The sequence below is a fragment of the Ornithodoros turicata genome, unplaced genomic scaffold (assembly GCF_037126465.1).
Source record: "Ornithodoros turicata isolate Travis unplaced genomic scaffold, ASM3712646v1 Chromosome162, whole genome shotgun sequence".
In the NCBI taxonomy this organism is placed as follows: domain Eukaryota; kingdom Metazoa; phylum Arthropoda; class Arachnida; order Ixodida; family Argasidae; genus Ornithodoros; species Ornithodoros turicata.
In genome coordinates, this window is record NW_026999323.1 from 36,882 (window position 1) to 61,868 (window position 24,987).

Here is a 24,987-nt window from a genome sequence, read left to right on the forward strand (position 1 = left end):
TGATTAGCACGCATCTTTCTCAGAAATCAGTGTGCTGATGTATTCCAAACGTGCTTCAGCCGTGTTCCTGTAGTTTTTAATGGTAATTGCCTTCTTTTTCTTCTCCGCTGCCTGTATACCGAAGAGGGCGTCGTAACTGTCGTGCACAGGGCGCATACGCATGAAGGTGAATTTGGTGAATGTCAACCCATAGAACTAATTATTTTTACTCAGAAAGGTTTCACACTGTTTGTTATTGTAAGGTACTTCCGTTTTCATATTTTTTTGTTTGTTGTTCGGTTTTCGTGTGGTGTTCAGCGGTTCTCGTTTGTTATTATGTGGTTTGGTATTGTACGGTTCTCGTTTGACTTTTTCCATGATTGTATTATGTTCTACGAGTGTCTCTCTGTGTGTGCTGCAATAAGACCTCGATCCTTATTCTGAAGGGGCTCGTTATTTTATTCACCACATCACCACCAGCAATGAGATGAAGTATAGACCCTGACAATGAAACTCCCCATTCCTCATCGTAAAATAACATTATTGTCGCGAGTGCTTTGCAGTTGTTCAGCTGTCAGCGTATTTCATTACAAATATTCGGAGCGCTGTGCAGGAAGAGCTAGCATGCACATGCATGACTTATCACACACGCCGTAGGAGCAACTGCGCATACTTAACTGCACAGATTTATCGTCAAAATAAAGATATTACCTGTGAAAAAATTATCCCTCTTTCTTTGTCCGCGTGAAGTGTACTCAAAGCTGCAACAAACTGGAATGACATGCCCTTTAATTTCAAGGAAATATTTAGAAAATACGGGCAGCACCGCTTGAACCAAATGTAGACGACAGGATGCGATGGGCCCACCAATATGGCGGCCGGTGACCACGCTGTGGAGCACCCTATGCGCGATCCAGCCTATAGAAACCCACACAGAAACCCAGAATATTAGTGAAAAGCATGTGCAATATGCGTACACATGGGAAATTGTCCCAAAATACACAAAAAGTCATGTAGCCCACACATAGTCACTTGGATTAAATTGCATGAGAAACGGATTGAATTATGTGAAATGAGGATTAAAAATAATGAAAGGAAGATTAATTCCGATGGCAAATGGACTAAATGTCATGGTACAAGGATTAAAATGTAAGACAAGAGGATTAATAACGCCGGAAAAACCTGTAGGTGAACTACTATTTCGAGTAGTTAACTACCGTAGTTAGGTTACCGCAGGCGCCAACTACTTCCAATTTTGCCGCTAGCTTTACGATTTCTACGATTTCTCAAACAAAGCTTCGAGCAACACCGATATTTTCACATTTTGTGACATTTAGCTAGCATAAAATACTCTGATTATCACATATGGTGGAAAGTCGAGGGATGTACTATGTGCTTCTAGGTCGGTATACTTATGATCGGAATAGAAACGTGCATGCTGTTCTTACACGCATTGTGGAAACCTTCAGCATCTTGAAAATCATAAACCGTATGCCTGCAAGAAATTAAATTTCATTAGAATTGTCACATTTCTGAGGTACAGCTTTATGATATACGCATGTAATGCTTGCATAACTGTGGTGAACTTAGTGTGCGATGTATTAACAAAGAAAGGGGAAACAAAGTGACGAAACGCTTGACATACTAAGAAGACATCAAAAAATGTCATTAGGAAAAGTTTCTTTCCAACGAAAGCTTTTGTGTCGTGCGTATGCAATGTTAGATTTGATGAGCACCACAAGCATTTCCCTGATGCTGGGGAACGAGAACCCGACGCACAAAACAGCTGAATGAAAGAGGCCGGAGATCCTCCACTTTGTGTGTGTCCCTGTATTTGGTTGCCCAGACTGAGGGATATGCTGCCTTTGCTTACAGTGAATGAGCTCAAATGTACTAACCTAATTTTCTCACCGGTGCAACGCTCTCATCCATGAGGAACCAATATTGCTTTCAGAGCCACACATAGCTGCCGCATACACACCATTCTCAGAAACCATCATAACCGTTGTTGTTGCTGCGTTATGTCTAGGTGCCTTTGTTCACGTTTAGCTGCCCAAGTCCACTCAGACAAATCTCGCCGTCTGTTCGTCTATATTCCCTAAATCTGCCCACAGTTTCACTATTCATGGAGATTTGTTTAAAAATCATACCGACGACAGAATGTGCCCCAGCGGGTGGTTCTGCCGGTGCAACGACGAAAACATACAACTTCTACGTCTCTTACGCTCCCTAGATGGCGTTCATCAGATTTACATCAGAAATCTACTAGTTCTTCAGATTGGTCCTGGTATTCTACGAGAGGTATCAATTCCAATTCTATGCAATCCATTTGCCACCCAACATAGCGCAGGGATAGCTTGATTGATAGCGCCTCATATTTCAAGACTTCAAGGCCGACACGGCTTCCTCCTGTGTTCCATGTTTTATTGGCGTGTAATCAACAAAACACTTGATAGAAACATGTTCGTGGGTTCATTCGTGTTCCAACGTGATTCTATGCTTGTTCTCAAGGCTTCCATTATTTCTAGCTCAGCGGCTCTGACGATGAATCATCCAGTTTACGATGCCCTCATCGTCTAGAAGAACTCATCCAGTTCAGTAAATCCTCTAAGCTCTTCCAGCATGGACCATCGTGAAATTTTGGGTCGTCCATTTGTTATCGTTCGGCGGTTTCATCGAAATCAAGACACTGACATGTTGAGAGCAGGTGGCCACTGTGCTCGAAGAGGGCTCACTAGAGGGCTGCTCCCTGAAAACTCGTTAAAATGTAAGTGCCTGAAATAAACCCTGGACAGTAATGCGTGGCCTGGTCTTCTGGTTTAGGTTCTGGTTTATCCATATTAAATAAACCTGGCTTAAAGGTATGTCCCCGCACACACACACACATTTTCTTCTTTATCACATGGCCATCACCATCAGGAGAACGACGACAGGGGACGAACAACATTGCTCGCTTCCTCGTCGGGCGCGAAACAGAATAGCTCTATTGATACTGATCGTTTTCTGCTAGTCGACAAAATACCGCTACACACGAAAGGTAAAAGCAAAAATAACTCACCGAATCAGCGCAACAACAATGTCAGCAGAACTCGCGGCAGTGATCTGCTCAACGAAGTCTTGCAAGCTACCTAGGTCATCGGAGGCGACGATGTCATCGTCAGGTTCTTTGAAAAAATTTGTTTTCTGAGGTATATACATGGCTGCTTCCTTGTCGTTCATCTAAAATCCGCGATGAAATATGTATTGAATTAAAAATACACGGGGAAAAAGTACACGTACCGCATATGTTCCGCTGCTTTTCAACTTTATGTCACACCTTGGGAACTCTTGTCGATACATGAAAGCGAGCTGAAACCGAAGCGAAATAACGCAGTTACAGTACAATAAGTACTCTTGTCTCATTCATTCAGCGCACGGACAGAGCAATGTCTAAGAACCGTGGCCACGTCTTCGCGGAACGTTTTTCCTTCCTTTCTTCACGTTTTTTCTACGACATTGGTCCACATACCGTGTGATTAAACAGCGTCTTCACGCACAGCTCTTATCACCGTGTTATCACACTCTGCTGTAATTTCATGCAATTTCTGGAGCAGAATGTACCTATTACCCTACCACATGGTATACAGTCAACCCTCGATTTATGAACACCCTCGGTTCCCCGAAAAATCGTTCATAAATCGAGGGATTCATAAATCGAAAATTCAGTTAACTGAGTACTATCGAGCAAATGGAACAGTATTTCCGAGTTGGGATCGTGTTTATAATGCCATATATTGTGTAATTTTGCTTTTGACCATGCCTTCTGCTGTATCAATCTCACAAAGAACAGACGTTAGCGCATTCACACTCTGTTTATTATGCAATACTAAATTGTTTAATTTTGCTTTGGATCATGCCTTCCGCTGTGTCAATCTTGGAAACAAGACATGTCACCACATTCGCACTGGACTGGTCTCGGATTTCCTCCGGGATTTTTAACCTCCGTTTATTAATCTCCAGGTGACAGCGATCACCTTATTCATCAACTGAGGTCAAGAACACTTGGTCGCACCTTGGGCGACCCCCGAAAACCCGTTTGTTGTTCGGATTTCGAGGGGTTAAGAACCGAGGGTGCAATACCTGGAAAACGTTTTGTCCGTTCAGGCGTCATTCATAAGACCACGGAATTATCCCTTTGAAGGTTTCTGTTGACCTCAGAACGATCCGTTCATAAATTGAGGGCAAGAACGCTGGGCAACCCCTAGTTGGTTCCCAGAAATTCCGTTCATTATTCGAATATCGAGGTTCATAAAACGAGGCAAAAATGAATGGAAAAAGTTTGGTTCCCCGTGCTCGTGTTCATAAAACGAGGGAATTCATAAATCGAAGGTTCATAAATCGAGGGTTGACTGTATTGATATGTTTGCCATACGTTCTTCTGGCATCACACTCATCATCTTCATTTACCCAATCGTTTCGGTTTCTTAAATAAACGGCTGGCTGCAGCAACGCCCTCGATGCTTTTCGTTCGTTCACTTGGGAAGCAGCCAGCGAAGAGCGCACAGCGCTGTCTGGATTATTCTCTTACATTCCTATATTGGTTGTGGGCATAGAAGGGTCCGAGTTGTAAGAAGCATACGGACCCCTCCCCCCAGAATAGACCCTCTTGAAAAGTCAGTCTGGCCACCTTCTGGCCGACGACATTCAGTCATATCATTGGCACGTCGTACATGTGGTGCCGTGTATGGTAAGCGAACGCGCGATGGCGAGCGAGTATATTCAGTGCTCGAGAGACTTAACAAACATACCAGGGGCCCTATTCCGAGCCGCTATCAAGCGCCAGCGACGGTGTCGATAGAGGAGTATCGGTAGAAGGCGATAACGAGCACCGGGAACGACACCTGCTACTTTCGGCATTCCCATGTAGCTTTTAACGACAGTGCGCTTGGTTTGTTGACTGTCGTTAGAGGTTAAGACGTCTGGGAACGAGAGGCGGCACTCTGAGCCAATAGTGTAGCAGAAGGAGAGTCACGCAGAATGCCTTTGTTAGAACATTTTTTGCGTGTAACATTTTTGGGCTGAAGTTGTAAACGTGTTACAAAGGGAAGAAGACAACGATCGTGCGGGGAGCACGTGAACTGTTTTTTTGGTGTTTACTTTTGTCATTCTTGGTTCGGGTACCGTGAGACATGGTCGCAAATAAATGATGCTGCGATGGAATGCTTGAGTCCCTGTCTTTGAGCGAAGCTCCCCAACGAACGATTTCACATAACTTTTGGTGCCGAAACCCGGGATCTTCGAGGACTGAAGGTATTGAAGGACTCTGATCGACGAACACTGCTGAAACGGTAACGACGCAGCGAATCAACGGAATCGAACACGGCGGACGCCATGTCTCATCTACCGAAGAAACGTCAGGTGCTCCGGTCCCAAGTGACCCGAATCATCACCGAAGCCAACAGTCTACTGAGCGGGACTGGAGAAGCCACATTGGACGCTCTCGATGTGTTGATCGAACGGCTTCAAGCGTGTCACCAGCAACTTAACGACGTAGACGCTGAAATCGAACACAGCGAGATCGAACAGAGCGAAGAGGATTTTACGCGCACATATGAATACAACGACCGTGTGATTACCTGCATCGCCAGACTGAAATGCAAGAAGAATGGATCTGTACAAACTGGAATACAGACCACTTCTACGACGAGATCGACGGCAGTCAAGGTGAAACTCCCTAAATTGGAGTTATTGAAGTTCGACGGCAAGCAGCGAAATTGGCAGGCCTTTTGGGAACAATTTCAACGGCTGATCCATCAGAACGAAGATCTGACCCAGAGTGACAAGTTCAGTTACCTAAAGTCGGTATTAGTCGGCGAGGCAGCAGCTGCTATAGCAGGTCTGCACTTGTCAGCAGAATGCTACAAGGACGCAGTAGAGTTGTTGCAGCAACGTTATGGGACGGAAACTGCCATCATTCAGGATCACATGGAAGCACTTTTGAATATTCGTCCCGTACGATTGTCCGAAGACGTACGCGAGCTTCGTAAGCTCTATGACAGACTCCAAGCCCACATTCGCGGACTGAATGTCCTAGGTGTGAGTGAAGACTCTTACTGTTCACTGCTGTACCCTGTACTGCTACGCTCGTTACCGAGAGACATTGTGCTGCAATATCACAGAAAATCGGCAATGGCATCCATCCCGGTGGGAGTTCCATCTGATATTCAAGCTGGAGACAGCGCCGGAACGGCAAGAATTTCTGACCCTGCTGTGAGGCAATACCGGAAGAAGGTGTCAGACCTACTTCAACTGGTTAGAATTGAAGTAGAAAGCCGGGAGCAGGCAACATCTACCCAAAAAACCGACGACAAGGGACAGTACAAGACTTCTCACGACCGCAAACGCCAGCCAACAGCTTCAGTAGCCGCACTGCAGCACTTGGCTGGGAAGACACGCTGCACATTCTGTTCGTCACAACAGCATGAGACGGAGAATTGTGATTCTGACATTCCGTTAACGAAGAAAAAGGAGATTCTCAGAGCTGAGCGGAGGTGCTACCGATGCACTAAACTTAATCATCAATCCAGGGAGTGCAAAAGCAGGTTGCGTTGCAGGAAATGCACAGGCCGACATGCAGCTTCAATGTGCGATCCAAGCTACGCGTCGAAAAAAGGATCGAAAGAAATTGACGGGGATCAGGACTCTGTCGCAACGCCAACGACGTCCGTTAGCCTACATTCAGCTGCTGACAATTCAAGGAGGGCTACAGTTCTCCTTCAGACTGCGACGGCTATGCTGTCAGGAGAAATCTCTACGACACTTGCCAGAATCATGTTTGATGGCGGGAGCCAGCGGTCCTTCATATCAAGGAGGATGGCGAAGAAACTGGGGTGCAAGTATTTGGAGACCGAGGAGCTTACGGTTGAAGTGTTTGGAGGCCACCTCACAGAACGGAGCTTCAGGAGAGTACGATTGTCAATGAGCAGTCGTAATGGAGAAAAGAGCTTCGAGATTGAAGCATTGGAAACCGACAGCATTTGCGAGCAGATTCTTCCGATGATTGACAAAGATATACAAAGCAAGCTGAACGACAAGAATCTGGAGCCAGCTGATGTTATTCAGACCGATTCCAAAGAGATCGCAGTGCTCATAGGATCCGACTATTATTGGGAAGTCGTCAGCGGGAAGGTGGAAGACCTCGGCAAGGGACTGAGGGCCATCGAAACGTCCTTCGGCTGGTGTGTTCAGGGTCCCATCCCGACAGGCGGAAATGTTGTACACTGTAACAAGACGGTAGTGCTGCGGACGGTGACGCAAGAGCGGCCACTGGAAGAGCTCGTGACAAAGTTGTGGGATTTGGACAGCCTGGGAATACGTGAGACAGAAAACGATGATACGAGGGATAACGACGTTGTAACGTCGTTCATGGAGACTGTGGTGAAGGTCGAAGATGGCTATCAAGTATGCCTACCGTGGAAAACGGAAGTGGATCTGGAGAGCAACGAGGCCGTCGCCCGAAAGCGACTTCATCAACTCCTGAGGAAGCTTACACGTGACCCACAGCTCATGAGCGAGTATGACAACGTCATACGGCAGCAGCTACGCAGCGGTATTGCGGAGGTGGCAAGCCCACATCAATCATCGCAGGGGAGGACGTACTACATGCCCCATCAGGCGGTAATCAGAGAAGGCGCCAGCACGACAAAGCTGCGGGTCGTATTTGATGCCTCGTCACACGATGCCAAGGCGAAGTCACTGAACGACAATTTGGAAAGTGGCCCCAACTTGAACTGTGACCTAGTGGCATTACTGCTGAACTTCAGGAAATATCGGGTGGCTATGGTCGCTGACATCGAGAAGGCCTTCTTACAGATTGGCGTCACCGACGCTGACAGAGATGCACTACGTTTTCTGTGGCTGAAGGAAGCTCCGACACACGATCAACCTTTGCCAGACATCGAAACGTACAGAATGACCAGGGTCCCTTTTGGAACCACGTCGAGCCCCTTTCTACTGGCAGCTACATTACAACACCACCTGCGGAGCCTGAAAGACGAATACCCCGTCACGTGTACGTTGCTCAGCGAGTCACTGTACGTTGACGACCTTCTGGTTGGAGCAGCAGATGAAGGAAGTGCCGAGAAACTTTACCGTGAGGCGAAGAGCATATTCCAAACTGCTTCTATGAAGTTGCACAAATGGGCGTCCAATAGTCCGACCATGAGGAACTTGTTTGAGGAGGAAGCAACAGCAGCGATGCCACAGGGTCAAGTGGCGGGTGTACTGAAAGTTCTTGGATTATCTTGGAATCCCGCGACGGACAACCTGACATTCGCAGTGGACAGTGTCAGGCAGATCTCCGAGCAACGTAAAGATACGAAACGTTTCGTACTACAGACAGCAGCAAGGCTGTATGATCCAATGGGATTGATTTCGCCATTTCTCGTAACCGCTAAACTTCAACGCACTTGGCGACTTAAACTTGGATGGGATGAAATTCTACCAGATGACATCAGACACCAATGGGCTGACTGGTGCGACGACCTAGGACATTTATCGCGGATACAAGTACCGCGATTTTACGAGTATGGCTTAAGTGACGTCGCCGACAGCAGAGTGCTGCACGTCTTTGCGGATGCAAGCACCGCAGCCTACGGCGCGGTAGTGTACCTGTGCGTAAGGGACTTAACAGGAAGGACGACGACGACACTGGTTCTGGCGAAGTCAAGAATCGCTCCACTAAAACAACTGACGCTGCCCCGTCTAGAGTTGATGGCGAGCCTCGTGGCATCACGCCTATTTCAGTACATCGGCGGAAACCTCAAGCTTGACGTTAGCGGCGTGCATTTCTGGACCGACAGTATGATCACACTCCATTGGATCCAGGGCGATGCAGCAAGATGGAAACCATTCGTAAGGAACCGAGTGACCGAAATTCAAAAGAACAGCGATTCGCATCCTTGGCACTACTGTCCGAGCAAAGAGAATCCCGCTGACTTAATGACAAGAGGAATATCAGCTCAACGACTGATCGAGAGTCAGTTGTGGTGGAAGGGACCACCGTGGATCGTCAGCGACGAGAGCTCGTGGCCAGGAAGGCCCCCAACGACACGGTTTGCGTCCGAAGAACTTGAAGAAATGAAATCCCAGGTGTTAACCACAGCTACTTCAACATCCACAGTACCGGTTTTACTTGACATCAACAAGTACAGTTCCGTACTCAAGCTTCATAGGACAACAGCATGGGTCCTGCGCTATATTCATAACCTGAAATCGCATGTCAGGAGGAGTGGAGTACTGTCAACAGAAGAGATCGAAAAGGCCGAAGTCCATTGGATAACGACAGTTCAACGGATGACCTTTCAGCACGAACTGAGCTGTATCGAAAAGGGCTCCAAACTTCCGAGCAACTCGCCATTAAGGGACCTAACACCATTCATCGACAACGATGAGAAAGTCAGGGCTTGCACCGTACGCCTACCTGATGGGACTTTGCGAAGAAGACCGGTGCAACTGCTGTACCCGCTAGAACTGGCCAACGGTTAAAAATGCGCGCTAGCCCATTTTGGGGGGGAGTGTGTTAGAACATTTTTTGCGTGTAACATTTTTGGGCTGAAGTTGTAAACGTGTTACAAAGGGAAGAAGACAACGATCGTGCGGGGAGCACGTGAACTGTTTTTTTGGTGTTTACTTTTGTCATTCTTGGTTCGGGTACCGTGAGACATGGTCGCAAATAAATGATGCTGCGATGGAATGCTTGAGTCCCTGTCTTTGAGCGAAGCTCCCCAACGAACGATTTCACAGCCTTATTTTGGAAGCAGACGACGACGCCTTGACGATGGGGAAGTCCCGCGCTTCTCGCTCAATGCACGAATGATATGAAATTGTGTTGCTGTTCGTGATAGAGCACCGCAGTTTACTCACGGACATTTTGCTGACGACCTACACGTAATTAGAATCAGTGGGCAGAATCAGTCGCGATATTGAATTCCCAGAGAGGGTGCTGTCAGGGCAGTTAACAAGTGGAGAAATGGAAGCTTTAGGCAGACTTTTGTGTATTGTTTGATAAGTATGATAGTGGTGACTTGTATCGGTGGCAAAGTGGTTTCAATAAAGACATTTCATCTTATACAAACCCGTTGTCGCCCGACCTAAACACCGGCGCCATCCGCGATTATGTTTATATATGAGCCACGCGAAGTAGCTTGCGGCAGTCTTGACAGCTCTCGCTTCGCTTAACGACAGTATCATCCGCCATATCGACAGGGTGGAGGCTGTCGTTCCCGTGAGCGACACCGTTGCTTACGGGCGATGCGTTTGGAGCGCAGGTGATACCAAATTTTCTTCGATAGCGTTGCGTTGCGTCACATACCACGTGTTCTCGCTCGCGAATGACACGTTCGCGGTACCGACATAAATCGGAATAGGCCCCCTGTTGGGCTTTCCCAAAGACGTGTGGACGCCTTTTGTGAACATATAGTGCATCTGGCACCACTGGCCGCGCTAGCGAGAACAGTTATTATGCGTGTCATATGCGGATTCTACTTGCATCCGTGTCGCCTTGCCGACTTTCAGATACAGAACACCATATCTTGCATGCTGTATTGTATTTCCTATGCACATTTCAAGACCAGTCGTGTATTTTGAATGTGGGACCTTACCGTGTTGCATGCTTTCGCCGATGCTTCCTATTATATATTCAACGCTTTCGCCTCCGAGGTATTTAGTGTTCGTACATCTAGAATGGCAACAGAACGCTTCCGACGATAGTTACTTGGAAAGCCATGTATCATGTGAACTCTAACCGCCAAATAGTTTACGCACGCGCCTTGTTTCCTTCGGCGTTTCTCGCGCCACGCTGGCTGCAGAAGGGCACGCAACAATAGACTGAGATTATAAATGCAGACTAACGATCCACTCATGAAAAGAACTTCGATGAGGAAGCAGACCAAGTGACCAAAAGATCACCCCAGACGCGTGGTTCAAGCAGAGCCATACTGTCCGCGCGCGGGCAACGCTTCCATCCTTGCCCAAAATATGGCGGACGCGCGCGGCCAGAGCGTAGTTGGCTCGCCTTAAACCAGATGGCGCCGACGTATGAAAACCCCCTATTATTAAAAGGTAACTTGCGGTCTACAAGAGATTATTCATACTTCTCCAGGAGCGGCCACATCGAGATCGAGAAGCTGGAACTACCCAACCTGGAGGTTGAAAGTATCACTTCATTGAAAAACGCAAGGTCTATGGAACCAATTGAGGGAGATCCACCATTATTGCAGACGCACGCCGTGAGTGGCACCGGAAAGTCAGGAGGCATTCAACACTATTGCTTAGACGCTTCCCAGCGGTTGGACTTCGTATGTTATTAACCAGACGACGGCGCCAGCCGTCAGCGAAAGACGCCAGCGATTGTTGGGAGCGAGTAATAATAACATAACCCACCCAAGTGGAAACACCAGGGGAAATGCAACTCTCAATGCATGCAACGTGTGAGCAACTACGTGAGCAACTACGTGTTCTTGGAGATAACGTTGAAGACGCCGATAGTGGTATAGAAAACACTACCTGGGAGCGATCTCTAACATCACATGCGCGTCAGCTCTGACGTCAGACAACGCTACGCGCGCGCTTGGAACTGTGGTGATGATGACGGTGGTTGAAGGGCTCGCCGCTGTTGGTATCACAGATGTGGGCAACGTCGCAACTGACGCTCTGGGGGAATGTGCGTCCTGGGCCGACTTGTAAGGGAACTGTGCAGACATATGTCCGAAAACCTCTGAGGGAAACGCAAGAACAACCCCTGCCAGCACAGCCGGCACCGAGATTCGAACCCGGGTACCTCCCAGTCTCGACGTGACATGGCCAGCACGCTAACCACTGAGCCACGGGAGGTGGTCAATTCCAAGGAACTGTGCTTAATGGAGGGCGTCTCTACGCCCAATGACGTCACCCGTGAAGAAACTTTTTTTTTTTCATCTCGGGGATTCGATTCTGGGGACCGTCGCTTCGTAGCTATCCACTAGGCAGCTGAGGTGTTGTGCTATGCTGTGCTTACATTGGACAGTCATACCTGCGAACGAGCGCATACTCTCGGTCATCGATCATTTCACCCGATGACCCGATGCAACGGCCATCCCAGATATAACCGCGAAAACCGTTTCCGCAGCCATCATGAGCACGTGGACTGCCCGTTTTGGAGCTCCGTCCACCGTGAGGACTCACCGTGGACAGCAATTTGAGTCAGCGCTTTTCGCTGCTCTGACGACTCTCGTGGGTACGCACCGCATCCGCACGACTGCCTACCACCCGGCAGCAAATGATTTGATGGAGAGGTCCCACCGTCCCACCACCAGGTTCCCTCCCAGTTGTTCTTCTTGGCCTCCAGTCCGCTTGCAAGCACGACCTGGGGTGCACGTCATCCGAACCCGTGTACGGGATTACGCTTCGGCTTCCCGGCCACTTTATATCCCCCAGCAAGACCTGAGGTGTACCGGATGCCACCGACTACATCAGCCGTCTTAGAACCATCTTCGCCACCATAGTGCCCGTGCCTTCCAGCCATGGCTCTACGGCTACTCCGTTCGGCCATCAAGACCTCCGTACCTGCACGCACGTTTTCGTACGTGTCGATGGCGTACGCAAGTTGCTCCAGTCACCCTACAACAGCCCTTACCCCGTCGTGGTCGCACACCTAAATTTTCCACCCTCGTCAACGACGGCAAACGCGACAAGATTTCCATGGATCTGCTGAAGCCCACCTAAATGGAGTCTTCCATACTTCCCGCTTCAACCCATTTTCATTGTTGATTCCCTCTCCAGATTCTGCACCTGCCAAGCTGCGCCCTCAACTCCGCTGGGCACCAGTCTTGGAAACCATCCGCTCCATCGCTTCGTTTGCTCGCTAGAAGGGGGAGGGGAAGCACCTGTGGCGGCCCTAGTGCCATCGCACACGGCGCGAATAAACCTGAGTCACTTCTCCTCTCATCTTTGTCAATAAAGGTTGTCTCGTCGTTCCTTCCTCCAATGAAATATCCCAGCGTGCAGATGGTCGTGGCCTCACGATAGGACGGTGCCGGTAGAACTGACTGGCAGCCGCGCCAGCATAGGCTCGTCTTGAACGTCGTCTACGAGTCGCCACATCACTCTCCCTCTCAGGTGCGGAGCGGTGCAGAGCTAGCAGTTGATGTCCGCGTCCATACGCGAAGAGGAACAAGAGGGACCGGGCTTGGCGTCTTGTTCAAAAAGCGCAGGAGCTGCAGAATGGTTAGTGCGGGCACGCGCTGACCGGGCGGGTTAGAGCAATTGTGTGGACATTCGTCTGGAAAGTCTACAGAAAACGAAGGGAAAACCTGACACAGCACAGCTGGTGACAGGGTTCGAACGCGTGTCACCTGCCAGTCTCGGCGTGGAAAGTGATCATCCCGTCCGCTATGCCACGGGAGCTGGTTAAACTAAATGGAGGCTTTAGTTTCTCAAAGCTTCATCTCTCCCATGCTAACCTGCTGATGGAGCCGGTCGATGATGCAAAGAAGGTGGGCTTCATCGACACGCGCAAAGGTTATTCCAGATCCATAGGATGATCCTTGTGGTATAGCGTCGACACCCGCTATTTTTCAAAGGGTAATGATGCAAGTGACTGGTGGGTTGGACTACGTAGCATTTTATTTGGACGGCATCATCTTCACCTGCACTACGTTTGAATATCATCCGTCCAACCTGGAGAAAGTTTTCCAGCACCTCAATGACTGTGGCTCCACAGTGAAGAAAGAAAAGTGTGCGTTTTTCGAGACCGAGGTCCAGTACGCGGGACCGACCGTCTCGGAGGAGTGTTTTCCGGCGTCACTGAAAAAGATTTGTGCCATACTGGATTTGCTGGAAGCCATTAACGTCTCAGAAATGCGACCATTGTCGGGCGTGATTCAGAACTATATTAGGTACATAACTGGGATCGCAGATATCTGTACTCCGTCTCAAGGGCTTCTCCGGAAAGATACCCGCTGGAAGTGGTCACCTGAATGCGTTGAATGCTTGGAGATCGCGAAACGTAAACTTTCTGTATCTCAGTGTTTGAGATGCTCCGTGGACTTCCGAACCGTCGGAGAAACGCCACTGGACTAGGGGAACAGTTACCGCAAAGATTGACAGAACCATGTACGAAGCTCGCTAACAGATGGCAGGCATTGCAGAGTACATGCTTATCATCTGAAAGACATCAGCACGGCTCCATTAAACCCTTGCCCCGGCTAGGAACGGACACCACGACGGCGACGTCAGACAAGCCGGCCCAAGAGCATGATGTTCCAGAGCCACCGCGCTACCCTAAAGGGAAATCGCAAACGTCCGTCGCGGTACGACCCATCTTGAAGGGAGGAATGCAGTGGACAGTGACCGATAAAGGTTATGGAGACCAACGTAAGACAATGAAAACGAATATGTTCTTTGTGGGGTCTAGCTCTCTGCGAGTCTGGCCAGCATTAGTATAATCCACACCGTCATTACATCACATATCATCTCATCGTCATCGTCTTTATGTTTCGGAAATAAAAGTGTGTGACACCTTTTGGTTTATCACTTTCGAGTTCGACATGACAACGGCGACAGGCTTGTCTGGTTGTTCTCATGTCATTGCGGCATTCATCTGGCGGCACCTTCAAACCCGGCTACTATTGGGTTAATTCCTGCAGTAACAGCTGCGTTGCAGTATCTGAGCAGTGCGGTGGAACCGCCATTTGGACTTATCATTTGGAAGATCACTGTCTTTCTTTAAAGAAAAAGCACTGAAAGCAGAAATCCAACGCTTTTACGTAAAATGGAAACTAATTAGGAACGAAATTAAACAGAAATGATCCTCGCATAATTCGCAAAACGTGTAGAGATTAAATTTTGTCGTTCCTTTCCTGAACGCTATCCTACATCTTTACTCTGGACGTTCTAATATATACGGCGGGACGGACTCATGCCCGCGCCTCCTACTGCATGCCTACGGGGGGGGGGGGGGGGGCAGACCCCCCAATCTGTAAAACACGACCTGCACTAACCTCACTAGAGTGAGGTGGTGCAACGCAATTCTACGCCCCTACCTTTTGCAAGATGGCAAGCTTCCAACACATAGACATAGGCTAGAATTTTTTTACAGCACCCGTGTTGGGTGCTGCAAAAAAGTTCTAGTCCACAGAATTTTCTAATGCTTACCTTTTCAGATTGAGTATATGAACTTCTTTCACACCTACGCAATATTTACCTTCCAAACGCTTTCACTAATTTTTGAAAACGACTGGTCCCGACACGGTACTACACCACCGCTATTACTTTTTATATGATCTTAGGTCCATATGACTTGCGTTTTAAGTTCTTATTGTTATGAAATATTACTTTTCTCTTTGAGACTTTTTTCGACATGACCTCGCTGGAGTACAGATAAGTCATGGCGAACAAGTGCATTCATGTACGTTTGTGATCGCTGCCAGTGTTTAGAGCCTGATGCTTCTTCCAAAATGTCGTTCCTGTACGACGCGATTTTATTGGGAAGAACTCAAAGTAAGGGCCTCATTCTACTTGCATAGCGCAACTTTTATGACATACACTATCTTGTAGAATTCCAGGTTGTTTTGAGCAAGGCGTATTAGAGCTCCTTGTTGACATGAAAAAATCCATGAAAACTCTTTGAAAAGTTTTGTGCAAGACATCATTGACTAAATGTTACAAGATAATGAAGACAGGCCCATCACTCCTCCAAAGGCTTTCCCTGTGCGCTGATGAAGAACTTATACGATTTTATAGCCAGCTGTGAATTGCAAACTAATGCATCATCAGTTTAGTGTTCACGTCTTTGCAAGTGTGCTTCAAGCAGCAGATGGATGTTCATTGCATCTAAAGGACTTGGGTCCGGTTGGCAAGTTATTTCACTAGGTATGTATACAGCTGGCAGTTTGTATGCATTACAGTTGTTTTTCTTATACGTGATTTTCAGTCATTCGTTACAGTAACCGTACTTTTTCAACGGTCGCCTCTCCTCTTTTGGAGTTACGAGGTTTAGGCATACAAAGCTATCCCTTTTGACGGACAAATTACGGCAGACAATCACTAAGGTACACCACATCTTCATTACTTAACCATTATACTGAACAAAACATTAACCCATCTCCGAACACCAAAAGGGAACTTTCTAAATCATTCTCGATATATAACTAATACTTGTACTATTGTCTTTATTTTGCAGAAAGTGTTAAGAGTGTGCGTGTGTACGTAATATTTATCAAACTTGTCACTACCTATGGAATTGTTGCTGTTGTATCCTAATAAGGTTGTTTTATATATTGTTCGTCAGTACTTTCATACGCATAGTATTAAAAGAATACCAGTATGTCATTCCTATAATGGCTGCACAACGTAAAAGGTGGAGGAGCCTCACTTGGTTTTTGCCCCTCCTCCCTCCGTTAAGGAAAAATAAACTGAAATTGGAAATGAAAATTGAAAAGCGGTATGGCGCTTAGCGTTCACGCAAGTGTACAGCTGATACGCCGCCACTGCTGCGAAAGATGCAGACTTAATGGGTTCGTAAGCTGCGTCACGTGAAAGCCAGATGCAAAAGAAAGCGAACGCATTTGCGTGCTCCGAGGCCCGTGATTCGAGAACCATGACAGCCTATAGTCGTGCTTTCCGTTGCCTCATCACGCAAAATGTAATGTCAATGATCATCCAGCTACGTCTACAGAAATTGTGTCGCATTGTGTACACTTTTGTCAGGGCGCCATATGGAACCTGTACTCTTTTTTGGTGGTGTAAATTTGATTACGTGGTGGCAGTGCAGGCCACAGCCAATATATTTTGCATGGGTACTCCGGAATGAAGTGACGTGAATGACATGAATGTTATGTCTTGAGGGATGAGACAGGGTTTGGAGCAGTGTCCAATGCCCTCTTGTTGCTCCCAGCAGGATATTTTAGGTGTTGTTTTAATGCATTGGGCATGATGTCGTGATTTTTGCATCATATTAGTAGGAATCTTTACCATGTTTTTAGACAAAGCACTTAAAAATAAATTAAACGAAGTATTATATGAAGGGAAAACGTTCATACAGTTCTTGGTACGTACGATATTTAGCATGCTCTGTGAGTATAGATAAAACTCCGTGACGTTGTCTGGCATTACGACTGTGTCTTGTAGCGTCCGGAACCGTGCGTCACCAACGAAGAAGACGCTAATTGGTCGCCAAAGGTGCATTGTGCTGTGGGGATTCGTGTCTTGAACGGGAACAAAGTCTGAAACAGCATGAAAGAGCCATTAGAGGGTCCTACTCATACGGAGTCACGACGTGCGTGGAGAACTTCGTTTTCAGCCCTAGCCACGCGGAGACATTTTCCAACCTACACTCTAAGGAAAAAAAAGGAGTAAAACGGGGACTAATTGCGGCTTCTATTCCCCTGGACTGCAATTACTCCCCATTTTAGTCCCCTAACCTGACATTTAGTCCTGATATTTGCTCCCCAGGACTGTCACTGAACTTCGCGAATGGTCTCCTGAATGCAACAGTCTACGTAAATATGTGCCCCTGGTCAATTTGAACCGCATAAGGCTTGATAACTCAGCCAACGTAGCAATTTCCCGGCCACACATTGTAAGAAACAGTTAGCGCATCTTTCTTCGCAAATTTTATGCTCTATGTATGGCGCAAGGTTTTATATCGCTGGATATATCACGGTTGACGGCTTGCTTCAAAGTATATTCGTGCGTGCACACGAATTATGTACATGGTACTCTTACAACAGCGCGTGAAATGCAGTGTCAACTCTGTGACATTCATTTACTCCCGTGCATTTACTCCCGAAAGGGACCATTTTTTGTGTCAAAGCATTTACTCCCTAAAATGAGTAAAAACTACCCTTTTTTCTTAGAGTGTAGTGCCAGTCTGCGCTAGGCAGGCATCATAAGGACAGATGAGAGGTGCGCGAGAAAGAAAGACACACATGGCACCTTTGCGATAATTAAATAAAACGGCCACCTACCGAGCGCTGAGACTCCTTGGAATGCACGGTCCAGGTCGCAAATCAGAAAGAAAAACATCCTCAGCAGGAAGGACCCCATGACTTCAGTTGATTTTGAATGGCGTAAAATGAGCGTCGCTCACAGAGCAGGCTTGTATTTGGTACAGCGTATCTCAAAATGGCGTCCGATGAACGCTTGTCCCCATGTTCTGAACGAGTCGTGATTATTTTAGGCCATTAAATATGACCAGTTGTAAAAAGATAAACAGGTAATCAAACTGCACGGATGCTTTCTTCGTGTTTCCTAATTAGAAAGGTCTTATGCCGTGCGCAGGGGAAACGGCTTTTTTTCTCTGCACGTTAAACTGCTCGTTAAGGGTGAATGCTCTTAACAGTTCACTCTTCAAGCAACTAAGCCTACATTTTATGGCTTCCGGGTATTCTTCCATCAAAGCGCTCGTGATCTGCGCACGTATGGAGAACATACGGACAACTGTTTTTATTTATCTATTTTTTTTTATGCAGAAAGAAATGAAGAAAGGCAAGGTCGTTTCAATAAGGACTAACCAGCTCCATGGCTGGCATTGAACCCGCGGCTGGCAACGATTTCAGTATTTTCTTGTTCCCCCTCTGCCCTTGTTGAAATCTGATAATAATAACAGCACAGGAACACGTTCGAGTTTGTCCGAGTTTGTTAATGAGGATGATTTTATGGCGAATGATAGGGTAGCCTTTTTATACTTTTTGAAAGAACTCTTTCTCCTCGATGTTAAACTGCTCGTTATGGATGAATGCTCTTAATGCATGTTCGGATTCAAGCAATGAATCCTTGGCGTGCATGACGCGCCTGTCCGTAACTTGAATGGACGCTGAAAGTCGGGCAAGCGCAAGACAGGGATGCTGTAAAATATTTTCATCGAAGTGCATCGAAGACGCGTTGTAGGTCTTCTGTCCAGGATACACTTCTGGGAGCCCCTTTTTTTGTAGTGTCCCTGAGCGGCTTCGCGATGACAGCATATTCAAGGATATGATATCGGTAGTATCCAGTCAGCCCTGTTACGAATCGCTGACGTGGTAGTGTTACCGAATCCCAAGACCCTGGCAAGAGCGAGGCGCGGCAGAAGAAGCAGAGAAGCGGCGTATATTTACATTCGTTACATTGGGAAGAGAGAACGCAGTGGATGCACTGTTGCCGCTTAAGTAGCCAGTCGTGGTGAGAACGAGGTCGATCGCATTAGACAGTTCTGCGAAGCGAACCTTGGCCGCCTTTTCCTACCCTCTTCAAAGGCTGGCTTGAGCGTTGGGGAAGATGGCTTCCCGAGTCCGGTAAGATGACCAAGATGGGTAGCAGCATTAGTCGTAACAGCTCGTCGCTCGGCCGGGTTGACCTTGGAAGGCGCTGTAGTCCAACAGTGGACGGCTGACGAGGACAGACGTTTCTTTGTCAACACGGGTGTAGTGGACGAAGCTTCTTGGTGCCGTAGACCTCGAATATCGAAGTATCAGTCTATGCTTTTCATTATGTCGCCCTTTTGCTCTTTGCGCTGCTTGGTGTTTCCTAGATGACTGTCACTCTTCTCACAGGGACTGAAACATTGGCATGGATTCTCAGGACTTCGCTAGGCAGTTCGCAAAGGTGAACATTCTCGAGCAATAGGTGTGGACAAGCTGGGTTAAGTGTTGGCGACACACTCGAACGCGGTGACCCGTACGACGGTACAAGACACCGCAAGACACAGTATGTCGTAGTGGCTATATCTCATCGCCACTTAGCCAGGAGCGCTAACTTGTTGCATTGATGAAAGATGAAAGTCACTGAAAAGGTTAGCCAGCTGTAGGACTCGAACCCACATCTTCAGGATTACTGGTCGAGGGCTCTACAAATTGAGATAAACTACCACGCCTTTTCAGCGATTTCCAGGGTGCGTCATCTGAAGGGACAGACCAGTCACTCTCCCTCACTCATCCTCCTTTCACCCTTACATTTTTGCACACTCATACACACATGCATACGACAGGGATCGACGCAAGCGGCAATTGTTGAACATGAGAGAAGTGATGTTCTGAGGCTGAGTCATCGTTGATGTGGCGAAGGCCACATCATCACGTCGTTTTAGCGACATTGTGTGTCGACACAAGGAAGCTGATACGCTGTTATTTGTGTGTGTGTGAGTCGATAAAACAGTGGGTCACATTGCCGTAGGTTTAGGTGTTTATTTGTTCGGTTATTGATGAATCTCATCATATATCATCATTCAAGGAAGGCATCACTCTCCCTGATCGGATTCGGATATCGTATCATTGTGTAGATATGCTGCTGCGTAATCCCGAAGTGTGTAACAGCGCCTCGGAAAAGGCCGATGTTACGTGGCTTACGTGGAGTTTCATGTTATGCTGCCTGCGCTGGTGACGGTTAAGGAGAGGATTGGACTACCACGCCTCGATCTTTATTTTGAGTCATTATTTTCAAGAATCAACAGACACGTCCCGTTCACTTGTTTAGTCTCATGATCTGATTTGTGGCCAGTTTGATGCAGTGTGGTGACTGGTCTGCTTAGTTACACAAACTGTAGACATTCTGGCACGCAAGCACAATGGCATGGGATGATCATAAGCCATTCCCAGCTCCGAGTGCAGGTGGTGCCCAACATCTGTTTGTTCTCTTTTTGAGCACTCCCAAGTCTGAGGCATTTTACACTTTGTAGAGGCTTTCAAAACGCATGGTTGTCGAGTGCAAAGACATGGGCGCTTGCAACTAGTTGCTACGTTAAAACATTAAACGTAGCTGATCCATTTGTTGTTTGGAAAAAGCGGATGCAATGCAAGGAACTGAGCACTCTGGCGCAATTTTAATCGCGAGTATTTCTGCACTATGTCTGCATTACATCAGGTCACTCGATCGATTTGTTCTTTGAAACATCTCACTTGTTTTGTGCTCAACGGTATGACATGTAGTAAAATTTGCTGAAGAAGCGTGAGATTGAGAATTACACAGCCACATGCATATGCAACAGTAGCAGGAGAGCAAAAATATAAAAAATGAACGTGGAAAAATACAAAGGTTTAACCATACACACAGGCAAAATATATATAAAGGTAAATAGCAGTAGAAATAGCAGACAAGAGCAGTGAAGGGAGAGACAGGTTTACTCTAAAATACTCAAGAAATTTAAAGGGCACCTATGTGGGAGGTAAGGTAATAGAATAGAATTGCACACTGTTCGATCCTGCATTCTGTAGAATGCCCTGCCCCCAGGCATTTTATAAACTATTCAAAATCAGCCAGCAAAGTATCGAATAAAATGCATTTCGTACATTCTGTAGGCATTCTATGGAATATGTACAGAATGCGTACGCTATGGCAGGCAAAGTGCTAAAATGTCTTGTTTTTGTCGTGCAAAAATAAATAAATAAATAAATAAACAAGACTACCTTAGTCGGTAATGACAGATGGACAGTGTACATGTAGCCACTCTGGCCCTGTGTTCATGCAAAAAGGTACCCAAAACTCACCAAGTCACGACGGATGATAACTCCATGGGCAGACCCACTCTGGTCGCCTGTTTATACAAAAAAAAATATCTACCACAACTCACCAAAAATAACAAAAAGTAGAGACTTCATTCGTCAACAAGTGCAAGAAACATTTTTCATACTTTGCAAAAAGCGGCCTTGGCAATGTACAGAATGCATAGGCAGAGTGTGAAAGACGTTTACCATGAAGCCACATTTCATACTTTGCGAAAAAGAGCTGGTTATTCTACATAATACTTTGCCGGTAACGTATGGTACAGTGAGTGTGGTATAGCCAACAATTGCAACCTCAACAGCACAATCTTCGTGGCTACTCCTAATCGTTCATAGTGTGGCAAAAGAGCATATACATCACCAGGCTTTATACCAAGTGGTACTGGCAAATGACATAGCAAGCGATTACTTTGTCGGACTGACACATGAAGAATGTAGCCAACGCCGCCTTCTACGTTGTCTTCCTTCACAGGTGATGGCTTTGATGATTTTGAGCAGGTGGTGGCAGTTTTTGACACATGATGTTTCGTGAGCAGGGCGTCATCATTTAATACGCTCAGGGCCGATTACTACGCAAGATGAATGCTACATGCTATAGTAATGGTAGCGCAAGTTTAAAAGGATCGAAGTTTTGCTCGCTATTTTCTATGGCAGCAGGATGCACGTTTTTCACTTACTGTTAAAATATATGCAGAGAGTCAGATAGTGGTACAGTACCTGTTCTGAACAACTCAGTGCAAGTAATTTTACCACACCGTGGTAGAAAGAGAACGTCTAATTTACTTGTGCCCATTGCCCATTATCAGCACTAGAGTGCCCATGTCAAGCCATCCCAAATATCTGCCGTGGGCAATGCAACCCCTTGCCTCAGTCCACCTTTCAAAATGAAATATAACAACAAAAAATGTTGTAGTGAAGTAGACATAACGTTCATGTTATTCAGCTGGTTCGTGGACCGAAATTTTTAGAAATAGCATGTTTGAACCACTATAGTTGCCCTTTGGAGCCGAACCCTTATGATCCAAACTGGAACATACCCAGCAGTTTTTTCTTGCTCCTACAGATCCCCACAAAATTGAGCAGATAATTAACGGCCGTAGCGGTTCCGTACACGGCGATAGGTTCTCATATTAATTTGTCAGGCAGCCTTTCAGTCTCATCTCACAACCTATACCAACCCTTGTCAACGAAATCAGAGTTAAAAGGAGCAAAGGTCACATCTACACTCTAAGAAAAAAGAGGAGTAAAACAGGGAGTATTTGCAGCTTCTACTCCCCTAGTCTACAATTACTCCCCATTTTAGACCCGTAACCCGACATTCAGTCCCGACATTTACTCCACAGGACTGCAAATTGTCACTAAAGTTCACGAATGATCTCCTGAATGCAACAGTCCACGTAAATATGTGCCCTTGGTCAATTTGAACGACATAAAGCTATATAGCTCAGACAACGTAGCAATTTCCCAGACACACAGAGTAAGAAACCGTTACCGTATCTTTGAAAAAATGGCCTAGGAAGCAAGCGAGCTGGTGAAGATGATGCATAATGTAAAAAACCCCGAGACTAGGGAACATGAAGGGACAATGGGCTTCGTGTTATGTCTGTCTCTTCGTGTTCCCTAGTCTCGGGGTTTTTTACATTATGCACCGTATCTTTCTTCGCGAATTGTGGCCTAGTATGGCGCGATATATCACGGTTGACGGTTTTCTTCAAAGCATTTTCAAGCATGCACACCATTTACGTACCTCTAACTCTTACAACAGCGCATCAAATGCAGTCTCCACTCTAACATTCATTTACTCCCGTGCGTTTACTCCAGAAAGGGACTATTTTTTGTGGCAATGCATTTAGTCCCCAAAATGAGTAAAATTACTCTTTTTTTCTTTCTTAGGGCCTAGCTAAAAAAAAGCGCCAAACAAGGGGTTCAGAACTACAGATCTATAGCTGTTCTTTACGCATTCTGCAAACTGAATGGCAGCAGAAGCTGAAAGGAACGGTGGTCTACTAAACGAACAATAGACGACTGACACATGCGCCGGTTTCTGCCAAGGATAGATATTAGGCAAGAGGAGGGGAAGAGACTCCACCGGACGGAACGGTGTGCGCCAATGAAAGCGCGTTTCGCAGGAAATGCCACAAGCACGTAAAAAAAATCACCCTTTTCACCTTGCCTCCTGGGAGAACACGATAGCCCATCGCGCGGACTTGGATGTCGATATTTTAATATCGGAAGTTTCAAAAAGACCACCGCCTTGGAACGTTAACCTTGTTCAATATAAGAACATGAACTTGAAATAGAGTCACGCTCCGAGTTCATACTACGAGTTACCGGTCGTGGATTAAATAAGAAAGCCTGCGCCGAGAACGTTCGAGGTCTTCCATCAAACAACGACGATGAGAGATGAGGAGAGAAACTCACAAGACATCCGTTTGACCACAGCTTCGTATCTCGAAATTTCTAGTAAATACCTCGCTTTACGGTCGATTTCTAATCGCGCCGCATCTTTCAAGAATCGCTAAAACATCATTTATGGTACCAGACAATGCGTATGCAACGGCTTAGTAAAAGATGCATTGCCACCTCGCGTGCAACAACCGGCGGTAAACGCTAGGCCGACGCTTCACCATGACAACCTCAACGTGGATATTCTGCTCCATGCGGTTTTATAACGCTTCGGTTTTGTTCCGTTCACTCTCACCTCATATCAGTTGGCGCTCCGTTGGCCGGATTCAGTTGGCAAAAGTTGCTCCATGCGGTTCCCGCCTTACAGTTAAGGGTCGACGATTCGGCAGTCAGCGCTGCCTTCAACAGGACTAAACTTGGAAATAGGTGACAAGGGGCTTTATACGAGGGAAAAGGGGAAAATGAGAGGGGAACAGTGCACGTGGAGCGGCATTGGTGATGTTGCAGGAGCATTGTTGCTTGCAGTTCATTCAGCACATGCCGGGGCGTTGGCTGTCTTCCAGGAGGGCTCTCCTTGTCCTATTCAAGCGGTGGCCTATACAACGAATACCAGCTTCATTTGGATTGAGATAACTTCGCAAGACAGTTTCGTTCCAGGGAATATTTTCACGATAAAGTCAGCTCATCGTGAAACCAATTCGGAGCCCCGTCAGATTTCACTCCTGATTCGAACATTTACAAAAGCTTTAAATATGTACATAAAAGCTGTTCAAAAGGATATCATCCGGGCCTATCAAAATTGTGACCGCGGTGCAGTGAAACCTCATCTAACTAGAGCAGAGCGAGACAGTATCTCAGGCTTAAAGCAGCGGAGTGATATAGTAATCAAAAAAGCGGACAAAGGTGGTGCCCTAGTAATCGTAGACAAAAGAAACCTATATCGCGGAAGGAATGCGGCAGCTCAGTTGCCAGACATATTCTACAGGCCACTAGAAAACGATCCCACTAATGACATTAGCACCGAGATCACAAAAACCTTAAAGAAATAAAAAAAAGTAAGAAAATCGATGACAATCTATTGGAATACGTCCTACCGTACGACCCCAAGCCA

The 24,987-nt window shown here is 46.7% G+C and overlaps 1 protein-coding gene across 1 annotated transcript in view; it reads right to left on the reverse strand.

The window, feature by feature from the left end:
- Positions 1 to 18,210, reverse strand: part of LOC135372714 (uncharacterized) — a 45,201-nt gene extending 26,991 nt beyond the window's left edge. The window contains exons 1-5 of the mRNA XM_064606208.1: positions 17,964 to 18,210; positions 17,053 to 17,219; positions 3,259 to 3,327; positions 3,038 to 3,198; positions 1,428 to 1,474 (exon numbers count right to left, since the gene is read on the reverse strand). Coding sequence (XP_064462278.1) covers positions 1,428 to 1,474; positions 3,038 to 3,198; positions 3,259 to 3,327; positions 17,053 to 17,219; positions 17,964 to 18,042 — 523 coding nt within the window. The 5' untranslated portion in view covers positions 18,043 to 18,210. The remainder of the gene's footprint in view (positions 1 to 1,427; positions 1,475 to 3,037; positions 3,199 to 3,258; positions 3,328 to 17,052; positions 17,220 to 17,963) is intronic.
- Positions 18,211 to 24,987: the final 6,777 nt, after the last annotated feature.